This window comes from Calypte anna, chromosome 12 (assembly GCF_003957555.1).
Source record: "Calypte anna isolate BGI_N300 chromosome 12, bCalAnn1_v1.p, whole genome shotgun sequence".
NCBI classification, from domain to species: Eukaryota; Metazoa; Chordata; class Aves; order Apodiformes; family Trochilidae; genus Calypte; species Calypte anna.
The window spans coordinates 4642175-4656799 of NC_044258.1; the positions used below are offsets into that span (position 1 = coordinate 4642175).

Sequence of the window (14625 nt, forward strand, 5' to 3'; positions counted from 1 at the left end):
GAGACATGGTACAGGGGGCACATGCCTTATGAGTCCCAGGATTCTGACAGGACTAGCAGTGTACCACCAGAAACAAAGCACAGCATTTCTGCTCCGCTCTGCAGAAACAGAACAGTGTTTGGAACTGGGATCCTCATCTCAGCATGTGTGGGAGAACAGAGAGGTGCATCAGCAGTCTGAGAAGGAAGTACAAGATATAAACTGAATGAAGGAGACATTAAATCTCTCCCAGGTACCAAAATCCTCCTCTCAAGACAGTATCCACAGCAAATCTAGAGCAAGAAAGACCTGAGAGTTGAGGGCATAGAATTAGCCCAATTTAAACAGTCTGCAAAAGCAAGTCTGATAACAGCTCCATCAGATGAAGTCCAAGAGCTCAAAAGTGATTTTACTGGCACCTACTTGTGTTCATCATTCAGGATGTGGACTTTGAAGGTGCGGGGCTGGACCTCTTTGGAGTTATAATCAGCAGGAAGGTTTTCGGGTGCTGGGAGCCACATGTTGAACTCTGCTAGCCAGTTTTGGAGCGTATTCACCTAAAAAAGTTAGCCATAGAAGGATTAAAAACCCAACTGAGTCACTCATAAACAGAAATGAGAATAGGTAATGACACCCAGCTGGGACCAGGTAGAGGAAACAGACCACAGCATGCAAACCAAGGAACACAGAGAACAAAAGAGGGAGAAAAGAGCAAGAGTGTGATAGCCACCCTGCCACATGAGCTACTTACAGGTACAATGGCAAGAACAGTCTTTGCTTCTGTGTGCCGAAAAAGTACATCCAAGAAAGAGATGACCTGTATGGTCTTGCCCAGGCCCATGCTATGTGCTAAAATACACCCAAACCCACTGCTGGTTTTAAATCTCTCCAAGGACTCAACCAAGTTGTCATAAAGGAATCGTATCCCACCAATCTAGACAGAAAAGTAGAAAAGGCATTAGAATAGTGGACGAAAAATGCAAGATGGGTATGTATTTACAGAGTGACAGGCACCTTAGGATTACATCAAAAAGGGGATGTTTCAAGTTCACTATGGTATTCTAATTTGGGGAAGGCTCAGAAAGTCAGTATCTTTTAGGTACTCCCAAAACTTTCTGAGAATACCAGCAAATCAAAATTAATTTGCAGTCAGAGAATCTACATTGGTGTTGATTAGTTTGTTTATAATTTTATTTTTAAAAAGCACACATTTAATGCACATGAAGATGCAAAGGAAAACACTCCTTCCTGTGTCAGATATCACTACACTGGTCCACCACCAGGACATCATTCAGGTAAAAAGCTTCTTAGGCATGTTAATGAACTCCAACTCTTGTAAAACATTTTACCTTCGAGCACTGAAGGAATGAATTGAATGAATACAGGTATCGTATGATAACAATAGCCAAAGTCACACTTAACTCTGGCCTTCTTTTAATATGTCCTTATCACTTGACTGCCCACAACAGCCAGCAGCATAACCAGACTGGTCACAGAGCTCACCAAAGAATTTCTGCTGAGATTACAAGGCCCAGATTGCCTGAATTCATTACATTTTCAAGGAGAATAAAACGTACCTGATGGGGTTTTACTGCATGTGCAAGCTGGGGAGCCAGGAAAATGTCCTCCTCATTTGGTGGATGATTGATGTTGACAATGACTTGCCCCAGAGCATCTGACTGATTTAAGGCATCATTCACATGAGAGCCACTGCTCTCTTCACTGCCATCCTCCTCCCCTTCATTGCCAGAATCACTGCTGTCCACAATTTGGAGGGCATCATCCTCTCCCGAACTCAGTTCAATCACTTCTGTGAAGTAACCAAAACAAGAGGGAATGAGAACAAATGTTAACTTGAAGATCAGGGTTTATCATGCATGGAAAAAACCTCATATCTGGAAAGCAAGGCTACCACCTTTTGCAATTCAAAACTGACCTAATGGCCTGTTCTGAGCAAGCAGCCACAATACAGGAATAAATCAGGCTCCCCAGACCAGCACCAAAAGGCTGGAGCTTCCCTGTGTTTCTGAGAACACAATTTTAGGCTGATCCAAACAGAACATGAGAGAGCATTATGTAAATGTGTTACACTCTCCTCCACGTGTCCTCTTCATTCCCAAACCCAGACATGCATTTTATCTGTTTATACAATGCCCAAGGACCACAAAGAAAATCAGAGAAATATTCTGCCAGAGTGGTACCATGGAGCCAGGTTAGACCAATTTAGGACAAGGGACACAAAATCAACTTTCAGTTGTAGATCTGGGTGCTTAGATGCTCCTTTTATATACAGCAGATGATGTCACATCTCATGGAAGCATTGCTCAGCAGACCACTGAACAAAATTAAGTACATTTATAAAGTAGAAATAAACACAAGTTTACAAGAGTGCCTGATAGGCCTAAGTTATAAATGTCAGTTTAGAACTCAAAGGCCAGAACTGGCCATATATTTGGAAACCAATAGGCCTACAAAAATGAAGTGATTCACTACTGGAGCACCTGACTAGATGAAAGCAGGAGACTTGTGGCTAAACAAACAGCACATTGTGAGAAGACCAGAGTGAGGCAACTGGTCACTTACCATCTTTAATACTATTTTTTCCTTTAGTATCATCTTCACTGCCACTGCTAGTACTGTCCAGGCAGATCACTTCCTCAGCCAGAACCTGAGGGGGGAGCTGGGTAGCCTCTGCTGTTCTGAAAACAATGTCCTCTACAAACATAAATTACAAACAATAAGTAATTCATGATAATGGGGAAGGAGACAAAACTGTTCAGAAACCAGACAGTATTTCCTTCCACTTTTGCTCCAGTAACTTAGCCCTGGAATTTTCCATAACAGACTCTCACTGTCTACAATACTCCTATGACTCAGCTTCCTGGGTCACAATCTCATCCTTTCTCAATATGCCAAAACAATAGCCCATTGCTGATGGCACCCCCTCTACTGCATGCCCTGGCTGGGGCACACTGACCATGCAACATTCTAATGTCCCCCTCATCCCTTTTTACTTTTTAAATTATTAAAAAAATTATTTCGTTTGTTGAGTCCTAAAAATAAAAGCTGGTTTTCATCCACCAGAGAAAGTACCAACTGCTGAAGGGATAACTGTCCTTTGTTAGTAGGGATATGTCATAATTATATCCCACATATTATAAACAACTTTTGCTGATGAAGGCCATTTGTTTGTGTAAGTTTTGCCATGTGGGGAGAGTGGATAGCTAATGGGGCCAAATAAGTACCACTGCAGTGACTCAGCAAGCAACGACACTCTTCTGGGGCTGCAACCTACTCTGTAACAGTTGAAGTGTACAGTTAAGTAGCTCTTATTCCTTCCCCTCCATGCAAAAATGTTTTGAAAGGGACAATACATGTTTTTCTCAAGAGACAAAGTCAACTCAGGAACTCCTTACCCCTGACACAACTTCCAACTGTGCTTCTCTGACCTTTACATCAGTCTGAAAGGCTATAAAACTAGATCACTGAAATGATGTAAGTTAGGAGACAATGCAAGATGACAAAATCACTGGAAGACAAGGGTGATGCTTAATCATTTATACTGCCTGCCATTTCACTGCTTGCTGAAACATGCAAGTAAGGACAAGGTTACATCATGAACATACATGACCCAATCTAACATCACAAACACATGTACACCCAGTCTATTGTTCCACTATCCTTAGTGCCAGATCATTCACAGATCTGGACCAAGGACAGCACTTCTGTCAGGTCTGTTGGTCTAAGCTTTCATGCCATTTGGAAAGGCAAGAAAGACCTGTTCTGCACACTGCTTACACACAATTAACTTGTCAAAATATTTTCAACAAGAGTTACCTGAGACTTTTCACCATGCTGCCACAGCATCTCGATTCAGAACTAGCTCAGAAGCCGAACTGACTACACTGAACTGATAAGTGGTTCAGAACTGATACTTCAAGAGTTTACACTTGAAAGTTCATAGAATCATAGAATGGCTTGGGTGGGAAGAGACCTTTGAAGGCCGACCCCTCTGCAGTGAGCAGGGACAGCTTCAACCAGATCAGGCTGAAGCAGAGCCCCATCCAACCTGGCCATGAATGTTTCCAGGGATGGAGCACCTACCACTTCTCTGGGCAACTTGGGCCACCATTTCACCATCCTCACTGTTGAAATTTTTTTCCTTATATTTAGTCTGAATCTACCCTATTAGAGTTTAAAATCATCAACCCCAGTTCTGTCATGGACAACCATGGCACTACCTTCTTCATTCAGCTTCTGTTCTTAAAAATCTTGCTTCAGGTGGCACCTCCCACTGCTTACCAGGAAGAAGCTCTAGGGGTACAGTTGGGATAGTGGCTGGATAATCCTTCCTCTGCTGCTCTAGCCGCTTCCTTCTCTCCAACTCTTCCTGCTGGGCTGCTTTTGTCACGGCTTCCAGTTGGTCCTCACGCAACAGCTTCCTGAACACAGAAGCCAACAGAGAAACAGGATTGGGTGGCGTTCAGACAATTGCTTTCAAAAATCTGAATGGCTGTCTAGCCATCTCAAAAGATGACTGACAAGGTCCAGGTAGTCTGTCAGCTACACGGACCAGAAACATCACCAAGAGACACGTTCTACAGCCGTTTCAAGGCTGTGTGTCCCAACTACAGGTAGCACTACTAGCAGCAAAGAACAAGACACAAGTTTGAAAGAATCAAACTAATGAATGGAAGAAAAGCATGAGTAGGTAAGTGTATACTTAAGCAAGGTTTTCATTGTCTCCTTCTGTCTGACCAGATGTTATTTATTGCTATGCACTTTCTAAACAGAAAATGCACAAAAACATACAAAGAAGTTGTATGGGACATAAAAGCATCAATTCCTCCCCAAAAAGTCATCACTCTGATTCTACTCTGACAATAGTATTTTCAGGAAGAAGGACCTCTAATGGCTTTAACAATTGTTTCAAAGGATGCTCTCAGAACACCTTATGCCTACAGGTAGTTTTCATTATTTCCAAAAGCTGCTTTTTCCCTAATGTGTGCAGCCTTGGAAATGAAGACTGCTTTGCCAGAGAAGTGGTACAGGGTAAAAGTACAAGCCAGCAAGTACAAGCCAGGGTAAAATCCAGTTCCCTCAGACTAGCCTTTAAATCCACCCAGCCCTACACTGTAGTGACAACTCCATCCCAATGAAGTTTCAGTTTCCAAGGCCTACTCAATGCTCATTCCTTTGGCTTTAAAAAAATCAATCTGCACAAGCTTAAGTATGAACCAGATACCACCAGCATGCTACACAAAAGGCAAAAGAGTCAGTTGCTGCTACAGGAAATTCTGCTCTATTTTGACTCCTCTGAACATTTTAGATCAAAATGAACAAAATTTTGTAGTGAATTATCACCTCATGGCCTGTCCCAGAATATATATGACTTAAACCATCAAGCAATTAAGGCTTTATAAAATTCAGGTGAAACTGATTTGCAACATTTCAGTCACCAGTCACAGCATCAGCATTCCTGCCAACAAGTCATCATGATATTAGAGGGATGGACTATGCTTTAGGCTGTTTGCAACAGGATCCTCAGCAGCAGCAGCTATCTGAAACGGGGTATTTACTTAATGGTGGTGTGTTTTTTCAATTACATGTCTTAAAAGCAAGCAAAGAGTGCACAGTTTTTGCAATATATTCTATAACCAAATATGCACTCTTCTGAAGTACCAAACAAGTCTGCACCCACATGCAGCACTCCAGTCTGAGATCATACTACTCCCACTGGTCAAATTCTAAGGTTTTGGAAAAGAAAATCCATCTGGTTTTGCAGCAGTGGCAATATGTAGCTCAGAAGCAAAAGTCCAGAGATTCCAGTTTTACCCAAAAGGCTATACAGGACCATAGCTCTGTCTGTCTGGCTGCTTCTAACCTTATGTTCCTCCGCATGTGAGATGGTTTCTGAGCCCTCTTCTTTTTGGTGTCCTCAGAGGCCAGGCTCTTGTGCTGGTTCTGCAAGAGTCGCTCTGCCCGCTCACTCTGAGATGAGGTAGTTGAAGTAGAGCGCTGCCATTCTCCATCCTCCGTGTGTTCAACATGGTCACTGCTGAACACAGCTTCCTGGGGTTGGTCTGAAAGAACAAGGAGGTAATGACATGAGAACTACTGTGCCAGACTGGCAGTTGGCTTTTACACAAGCATTCATCAGCCAACAATCCCTGTTCTCACACATTTGCAAGAATTTTTCTGTGAGGAATGAAATTGGGCTCCTTCCTGATGCTGCCACTCAAAAAGTGATAAAAAGTTTTATAGCGAAGGGTCTGCTCCCAGAAAAGCCACGATCAACACCACTCAATATAGCACAGAAGTGTCCTGACAAGAAAACAAGGCAAAATCATTTCAGTCCACATCTAGCACTGGCTGACTCTAAGGGCCTGTCTCCCTCTATGGGCCCAGTGAACTCCAACTAAAACAAGGAACTCAAATCTTTTTCTGTTTCACAACATTCAAGTGGGGCAGAAATTTCCATTTTATTGACACGTGTAACCATCTTTACAGAAAATATCACACTAGAAGTTATCTGGTTCAAACACTGGGTCATGGCTTAGCAGGCACCTCAGTGGTTTTACCACCAGGCTCCACTCTCATGATTTATATGGTATCTTCTGGAAAACTTAAAAAAAAAAAAAGTAAGTGACAATAATCTTCCCACATTATATACATATAATGTATATAATACATTCATATATATAATACATACATATATATATATATATGCATTATATGTATATAATACATAATCTTCCCACATGCACTCCTTTTTCTATACATTCTTCTATTTTCAGACTTGTATTAATGTTTGATTTCAGTCTTAAAGCACTATATGAAATGACACCTGGGTCTATGTGACGTTGTGCTTTTCAACAGGCTGCCAGTGACCAGGCTAATGCTCACAGAGCATGGAAAGGAAATTATTCTATTCAAAACTTCCCTTGAAGTAAACTGTTTCTGACAAGCCTTGTAATAGCTGCTTTGAAGCTTCTTGTCCCCTTGTGTCAGGCAAAGAGATACCCTGAACCTCATCTCATCAGCAGCTTTCTTGCTTATATATACTGTGTATCTGAGGCTAAGACTGAACTGAAATGACACTTAGAAGTCTGAAGCAAAGAAGACATCAACACAAAAGAATGTGGCAAATGAAGTAATACAGAACCAACAAGCATCACATTGTGACTCTGTGGGATCTGGAGACAAAGGACATCCCTTCTCAAAAAGCTGGGAGCTTCAGTGAAAGATGCTTCAGTAAAGGATGTTGTGTGTACAGCTGCCTCATTAATATGCCTATTATATGCCTATTAAATTAACCTTAACAACAATATCACCTCTTAAAATTGAGATGACAAGAACTAGATTCACATCTTGGTCAAAACCACTATCTTTGTAAGCTTCCTCTCCAGACATCCCAACAGATCTGCCCCAGCATTTGCTTGGAGCCTGTGTCAGAATGCAGCCAGGGCTTCAGGGATCTCCCCACCATGGGCCAATACCAGCACAGTGGCTCAAACCTTCCTGTGAACATCAGTCCCAACAAGTCTTATATATATGAGGAAAACAGGTATCCACGACTTCTGTGATGAAACAGAGCTCATGATGAATGCAGGGAAAAGTTATGTTGCATATGAAGATAAAGGCAAAGGAGTTTGCTGCTACAGTTCTGCCACAGCTGAGGTCTTGGAGCCCTGTCCTCCCACAATGCCTCCTTAAACTTACAAGCTCAGACATCACATATCACACTTACTTGCAGACAGGGAACTGTGCTGGGAATAAACCCAGTTTCCCAGGCTTCCCAGACAACAACTCTGTTATTTGAGCTGCAGACACATTTTGGTCACAGTACCTGCAGTTCTTCATCACTGTTTCCTTCCCCCATCCCTCTCAACTCCTGGTTATGTAACTAGATCAAAAAATTGGATGAAATAGGGCAAAGGGAAGCAGGGAGGCTGCACACGTGATCACATTCTCTGGGATGAGTCATTAAACCAGTGACTATCCCAGAGACAAACACTGCCATGGTTACACTGCTGCCATCTCACCCTGGGCCCAGGGGACCTTGAGAAGGCACCAGAGAGCACAATGCTTGTTTGGAAGAGGAAGAGCTTCTCTCTCACATCCCTGCAATTGCCCATGCCACCTTCAGCAGCAACTCTGACACCAGCTCCATGCATGGAAATGATACCTTCAGGATGAGGGTGATGTTAAAAGAATCCAAAGGCTCGGCAGAGGTGGAGGCCACAATGTGTCTCTTCTGTATGTTTTCATATTTGTTGTGCAAGCCCTACATATACTCACTCACACCACCTCTGCATTCCACTTTTCTTCCCTTTTAACCAGGATTAATACAAGCTCTGGTGAAACAGACACTCAGCAGGATCAGAGAGGTTTTTTAAAAAGATCATTCTCATCTGAGAAAGAGCCTGAAGACTAAAACCTGATGATAAATTTAGCCCTGCATTGAGTACAGGCCTTCATCTGCCACAGCCATGCCTGCTCAGGCTGGTGTTTGTCCTGTCATTACAAGTTCTGGGGTGAGGAACACAATCTGTGCCTCAGCCCACATTCCTGATACATGCATCTAGATACTGAGATCTCTTCCATGCTGGTGACATCACCAACCATCACACTGATTCAGCCCCAGTGGGACTCAGAGGACAGACAGCTTCTGAGGCAGGTCCCATTCTTGCCACTACAATGAATCAAGCTGCTTTTCACAGAGCTTAACTAACACAATGATAAAAACACAAGTCACTTCCATCTAACCATGCAATGGGTCCCACCACACCTGTGACAGGAGCTGGAAGTTAGTAGCAGGAATTGTTTTGTTACACTTTAATATTCAACTCCTGATTGTGTACACAGCCGAAATCTTACTGCATATGGAGAGCAATGCTCCCCGCTGCAGCCACGCAGCTCTGCTCCAGCATGGTGAGCTTCAAGCTGTGTAACTGGGACCCACACTGGGACAGAAACACATTAAGAAACAATAAATAGATACAGAAAAACCTATTTTGTTAAAGAATAGGTTTGGTCTTTGGGTCAGAGGGAGTGTGGGAACAGTCTCACTGAACAGGTCTCACCAGGTGATCAATGGACTAATTCCTGCCCCAATTCTGCCAAGCCTACATCTACAACAGAAATGCAATTATGGTTTTGCAATAGCAACTCAACAAATTACTCTGACATGGCCATACAAGTGTCTTTTTATACAACACAAAAATTCACCAGCCATGTTTGCATGTTGACAATTGCCTGATCATGCTGAAGCCATTAGTGTACTCTAGGAAGCCCTGGGCAGTTACCCACACTGCCTCAATGAGAAAAGCATTGCCACCAGCCCACGGGTACATCCCAGCACAGCCTTGCACAGGGAGATCAGCTACATTTGTCACAGCACTGCTGAAGGAAGAGTAGGCCCAGGTCCACTCAGCAGGAGACATCTGTGGGTCAGTCGTGGTCACCAGCAAGGATGTAAAACCCATACCACCCTTGCACGCTGTGGACACTGGGAATCATTTGGAACAGCAGCTGTTGGGCTTGCACCAGCTTTGTTGTATGCTTTGCACTGTGCTCACCAGAAAAGACACAAAGAGGGCTTCTTGAGGGTAGTGGTGACAGCACCAATGCACACAGCAAGCTTGTCAAGCAGCTGGTCCTTCAGGAAGGTTACAGCTTTCCAGGTGACAGGTGCCCCACCAGTTCCCTCTTATGGACACCTACACACACTCAGGCACTCTCTCCTTCAAAGAACCCTGAGCCCCAAGAGGGGCACAACTGCCCTCTCCTATGCACTTCAGATGTTCAAAATATCAATATTAAAAAAAAGCAATATCAAAACCCATCAGATCCGATTACTCATGTCTCTGGTTTGTGCTGCAGACCAGGGGTTACCAGTTTTCTTTTCTCACTAAGCAGCAGCAACCACCACCCCCAGCTGTACATACAAGCAGGGGGAGGTGTTTGGCTGCTCAACCAAGACTTGTGTATTACAGCTTAGAAGTTGCTGTAAGGAAGAGTCGTGACTACTCTGGATAGCTCTGTTTCAGATGCTGCCCCTCAGCACCACACAGAGGTGTGACTCATGATGCATAACACAGCCAAAGATCTGTCCCGCAGTGGACGAATTCTTCCTATTGCACCCAAACTTATGAAACACAGCTCATCAACTTCGTTTTGTAGAATATTCTCAGACTTTCGATAAAACAGCATGGGATGCAGCCTGGAGAACATTCTCTATCACCTCTGACTCTGCAGTGAACTGCTTCTGACACACAGAATCTGCTCTGCAAGGGGATCAGGGTGCTGTGAAGTGACATGAAGCAGCAGGTAAATTTTTGGGGATGTGAGATTTCTGTAACACGGTGTTTTGACACCAAGGTGTATGAGAAACAGTGTTACAGCTGCATCCGAACTCCAAGGCAAAACTCAATAAATCCAAGGATGTGTGCACACAACTGAAAATCCACAGCTCTAGCAACAGCCCAGCACTTCTATGATACAGAAACTGCTGTTCAGGACAAGACCCAACAGCTCCTTGTCTGAGGCTGTTGCACAAGAACGTGCAGAAGACCCCTCAACAGAGTAAACACTGTGTAAGCTGGTTAAATCCTCAGTTACTAGCTACCTAATACAGGTAGCTAGCTGTCCTCCTGTGAGGCCAAATTCTCTGGCAGGGGAACTGCAATGACTTCATGGAAGGCACACCACTGAAAATCAGACACTTGTTTATTTCTAAGATCATTTCATGATGGAAACTCAGGATGCTGAATAAGCACTCTCGCTGAGTCTCTTGGGAGCTATTTCCTACCCTAAGGACAGGGATGTGCACACATGGTGAGGAAGGTAGCTGCATGCAAAGCAGCAAGGAGTTAATGCTTGCTTTGGGAGCTCTCTTTTGTCCTGCACAAAGAGCAAGGAGCTGCTGAATATTATTGCAGTCATTCTGGGAACCTCCACGGAGTTTGTGGGCAAAGAGCTTGTCAGAGACTAGCTGGTACTAGCTAGGACTACTACAGCCAGTACTGAGCTGTCAGAGCAAGAATGGGAGGAGCAGTGAGAGATGGCAGAAGGAAGACTAATTGCACAGCTCCAGCTGCAACACTCGAAGTCACTGACACACTGAACTACAACTGTGCCAAAGGCTAGAAAAGTGACTCTGCAAAGCAAGCCTGACTGCAAAGGCACTAACAGGTTGGAAGATGTTCTCTGGGGTTATGTGGTGTTTTCCCAGGACACTGGGCAGGTGTGTAGGTGATACCAGAGTTAAACTGTACTTGGCACCTGAAAATCGTCTCAGCAATCATCTCAGAGGCTGGCAACAGCCAGGGTGCTTTGGGTCATGCTGCTGTATTCAGCTGAAGAGGGAAATAAATATTTTCAGAATACTCTTTCTCTGTGTGCAAGCAGTGCAGCTGTTGCACGGATGTCACGCAAGAAGGGAGGAGAGGTACCAGCACAGACCACTCTCTCACAGAGGTTACGAAAATGCTTGAGCACCCCAACGCTGGAGGCAGGAAATTCCTTGTGAAACCCTGCAAGGATGGCGTAGGCAAAGGGGAAGCTCAGGCTCCCTTCCTCCACAAAGCCCCCTCCCACAGCCTGACACATATCAACAGCAAGTTCCTTCCTCCCAGAGCACCAGGAAAGCAACCCCACAGCAGGGACGGAGGGGGACGCAGCCCCTCCAGGGACTCAAGGCTGTGGCCACCCCCTGCAGCCGCTGTCAGAGCAGCTAATTACCAACGAAGACTTTGTTCTCCTTGGAAAATAATCGGGCTCAGTGTTTGGTGGCAGGACGCCCCTCCCTGCCTCAACTGCTTAACAAAGCCCTAATTATATAAGCTTTATATAACCCAGCACACCTACCCCCCCGCGCCGGCCGTGCTCCCCGCGGCACAGGGCCCGGCAATCCAGGGCCCAGCCTTCCCCAGCCACCCACTCGATGACAACAGGAGAGACAGCATCAGCTTTTTGTCTAAATCCATGACTTCTGGAGTGCGTGGGGGCTACTCCTGTGCTTGTCTGGGCTCCCCTTGTGGATCTCCTCTCCTCGCTGGGGCCATGGCTGCAGAAGGCTCCCAAGCCAGGCATGCTGCGCACCCCAGAAGGGAGGGCAGCCACATCGTCCACTTTGGGCAGTGGGACCTGCAGCCCCCAGCCCCTTGCTGCCTGCTGTCCTTGCTTGAATCCAGCAAAACACAGCCCAACAATGAGAGGAATGATGGATTTCCACCACTATCCTTGCCCCAGCTCCACTGAGTCACAGCCATGCACCATGGGGCACAAAGACACAGTTTGGGATAAGCCTGCCCAGACCCAGGCTTTGCCTGCTCCCAGAAGAACCTTCCATTGCCTGTCAAATGGCACATACATCAGCTTTAGCATTTTCATCCCTGTTGCTGATTTATAGAGGAGTTAACCACCTCAGGTTTGTGGCTCATACTTGTCACTGTAACCAGACACAGCGACTGTCACATTGGAAAAACAAGCAGCACAGCTCAAAGCCAAGTAACGCATTTTTCATTTCTCAAGGTAACTGCAAAGCTATTAATTGCTGCAGGTTCAAGACACCTACATGCCATCTGCAGACTGCCACTGAGAGATGGTGGCAGACTGCCTCCATCCCCAGCCCAGAACCAGAGGATAGAGACGTGAAACCAGCTCTGAAGAAAATGCCACCAGCACAGGCTCTGCAGGGCAGAGCATGGGGAGGGAGCCAGACCAGTCACATACAAAAGCCAAACCCATCTCCAGACTCCTTCTTGGGCAGGAAGTAAGCCCAGATCAATGGAAAACTTTAAAAGATAAATTATAAGGCAGAACTTCCCTTCTTTTTTTTTTTTCTTTTGGAGGTCTTTCAGCATATCAGTTACTGACAAGGTTATGCTACAGAATAAAACCACTTTCCTGGCCTGAAGGAATAATTCAGCAGAAGTAAAGGGCAGGAGCAAAGAAGACACCACCCAAAAACCAAAGGGAAAGGAGGCAGCCAAGAAGTGCCGAGGGGCAAACTGGAACATCAAACAGCCAACTTTGGTGACAGACAATACATCTTCTAACCCTGGGATTATGCAAGCAGAACCAGGCCCTGAATACCCAAGAGCTCTTGTTCTGGCCGGGCCTCAACGCTGCGGACGCTGAGACCCGGGTTACATAAACACCAAAGAGCACTTATATAACTATAGTATGGCAGCCACCAGCACTCTGGGCCACCACAGTCCCACGGGGAACTGCTCTGCACAGCCCTGTGCCTGGGCACCTGCACCCAACTGACCTCACTCAAGCCCCCAGAATGCACCCAAGAGGGGTGCCCCGGAGGTTGTCCTCCCTCTCACCGTGGAGGAGAGGCTGCCAGGAGGACCCGGCAACCTGTGTCTGTTTCCGGCTCTGATGTGCTCTAAGGAGGGCTGTGAAATTGCAAATCAATCATCTCCATAGTGGTCTGAGATAGCAAGAACCAGAGAAATAGAGAATGCTGTACTTAGCATCCCCTCCTCTAGATATATAACCAAAATCACTTTTCCCAATAAAAGTCCTGAAAGTTAACATGCAAACTGCCTCCCCCTCACAAGCACCCCCCCACCCAGACACTGACACTGCAGGCAGTAGGCCAGACAAGGAAACAAAGCCAGGAAAGGCACCTCTTAAGGTAGCGACTGAAGCAGGGATGGGTTATGTTTGTCCTTTAGCTGGGGGGGTGTGTGAGAGCAACTGAGTTACATAAAACAACTGCACTGGAGTCAGGAAATGTTTCAGGCTCGAATGCTGGGAAGTTTTCAACACGCTTTGTGCAGGAGAGAATGGAAACCTCCCCTTTCTGCTTATCCCAGTTAACTAGTAACCCAGAATATGGCTTTGCCAGCCAGATTACAAAAATTACCATAGGGATCTAAACCACAAGTAATCAGATTTAACTGTCAGACCTTACTTATCTTCACAACAGTTCAAAACTTTTTATTTTGAAAATCTGTTTTATTCTATTAAGGTGAATAAATACCCATTTAGGTAACAACGACAGATTTCCCCTCCCAGTTTAAGACAATAGATGCATATGGGAGAGCTTGACATAATCCCAGCCCAGTGAATCCAGCTGGCTGCTACAGTTACTCTTCTAGGGATAAATTTCAGGGACTAAGAAAAGAGGACGAGTAGGGGAGCAAGCATTCTGCATTATGCAATGATTACATAAGCATTAGTTTACACTAGGTAGCTGGGAGTTGTGGTATTAGCTTTATACCAGGACACCCTCAGAGCAATGAGAAATAATAAAGAAGGGATTATTGTTGCCACACGCTTCCAAGGCCACCAAAATGGCAAACAAACAACGAGCACAAGCCAAACTGTATTCTCTGCCTCAAACCCTCACCGGAGCTTCTTTCAGGACCTGTTAAAAGGGAGGGGGGGAAAGACACCTGACACTTGTTCCTAATTTAAAAGAGTGACATGGGAAATAATCCCAGCGTAAAGCATCCTTCAGCATCTGAGTGCTTCTTTGTTGTTGCTCACAGTGGCAATGGCACAAGAAAAGAGATATTTCAAAATTATAATACCTGGCATTAGCACTCTAGTTCAGTGTCAAAGGAGTTCACAAACATGACACAGTCCTCACAATAACCCTCATGTCCATCTTGCAGAGGAGGA

General features: G+C 45.0%; 1 protein-coding gene across 7 annotated transcripts in view; it reads right to left on the reverse strand.

Annotated features, from left to right (window-relative positions):
* The window catches only part of RAD54L2 (RAD54 like 2), a 67935-nt gene that overhangs the window by 14470 nt on the left and 38840 nt on the right, over positions 1 to 14625 (reverse strand). For all 7 annotated transcript variants that reach the window (XM_030458690.1, XM_030458689.1, XM_030458688.1 and 4 more), the window contains 6 exons: positions 5864 to 6062; positions 4282 to 4421; positions 2563 to 2694; positions 1557 to 1789; positions 731 to 913; positions 403 to 536 (listed from right to left, as the gene is read on the reverse strand). In XM_030458690.1, the coding sequence (XP_030314550.1) occupies positions 403 to 536; positions 731 to 913; positions 1557 to 1789; positions 2563 to 2694; positions 4282 to 4421; positions 5864 to 6062 (1021 nt within the window). The remainder of the gene's footprint in view (positions 1 to 402; positions 537 to 730; positions 914 to 1556; positions 1790 to 2562; positions 2695 to 4281; positions 4422 to 5863; positions 6063 to 14625) is intronic.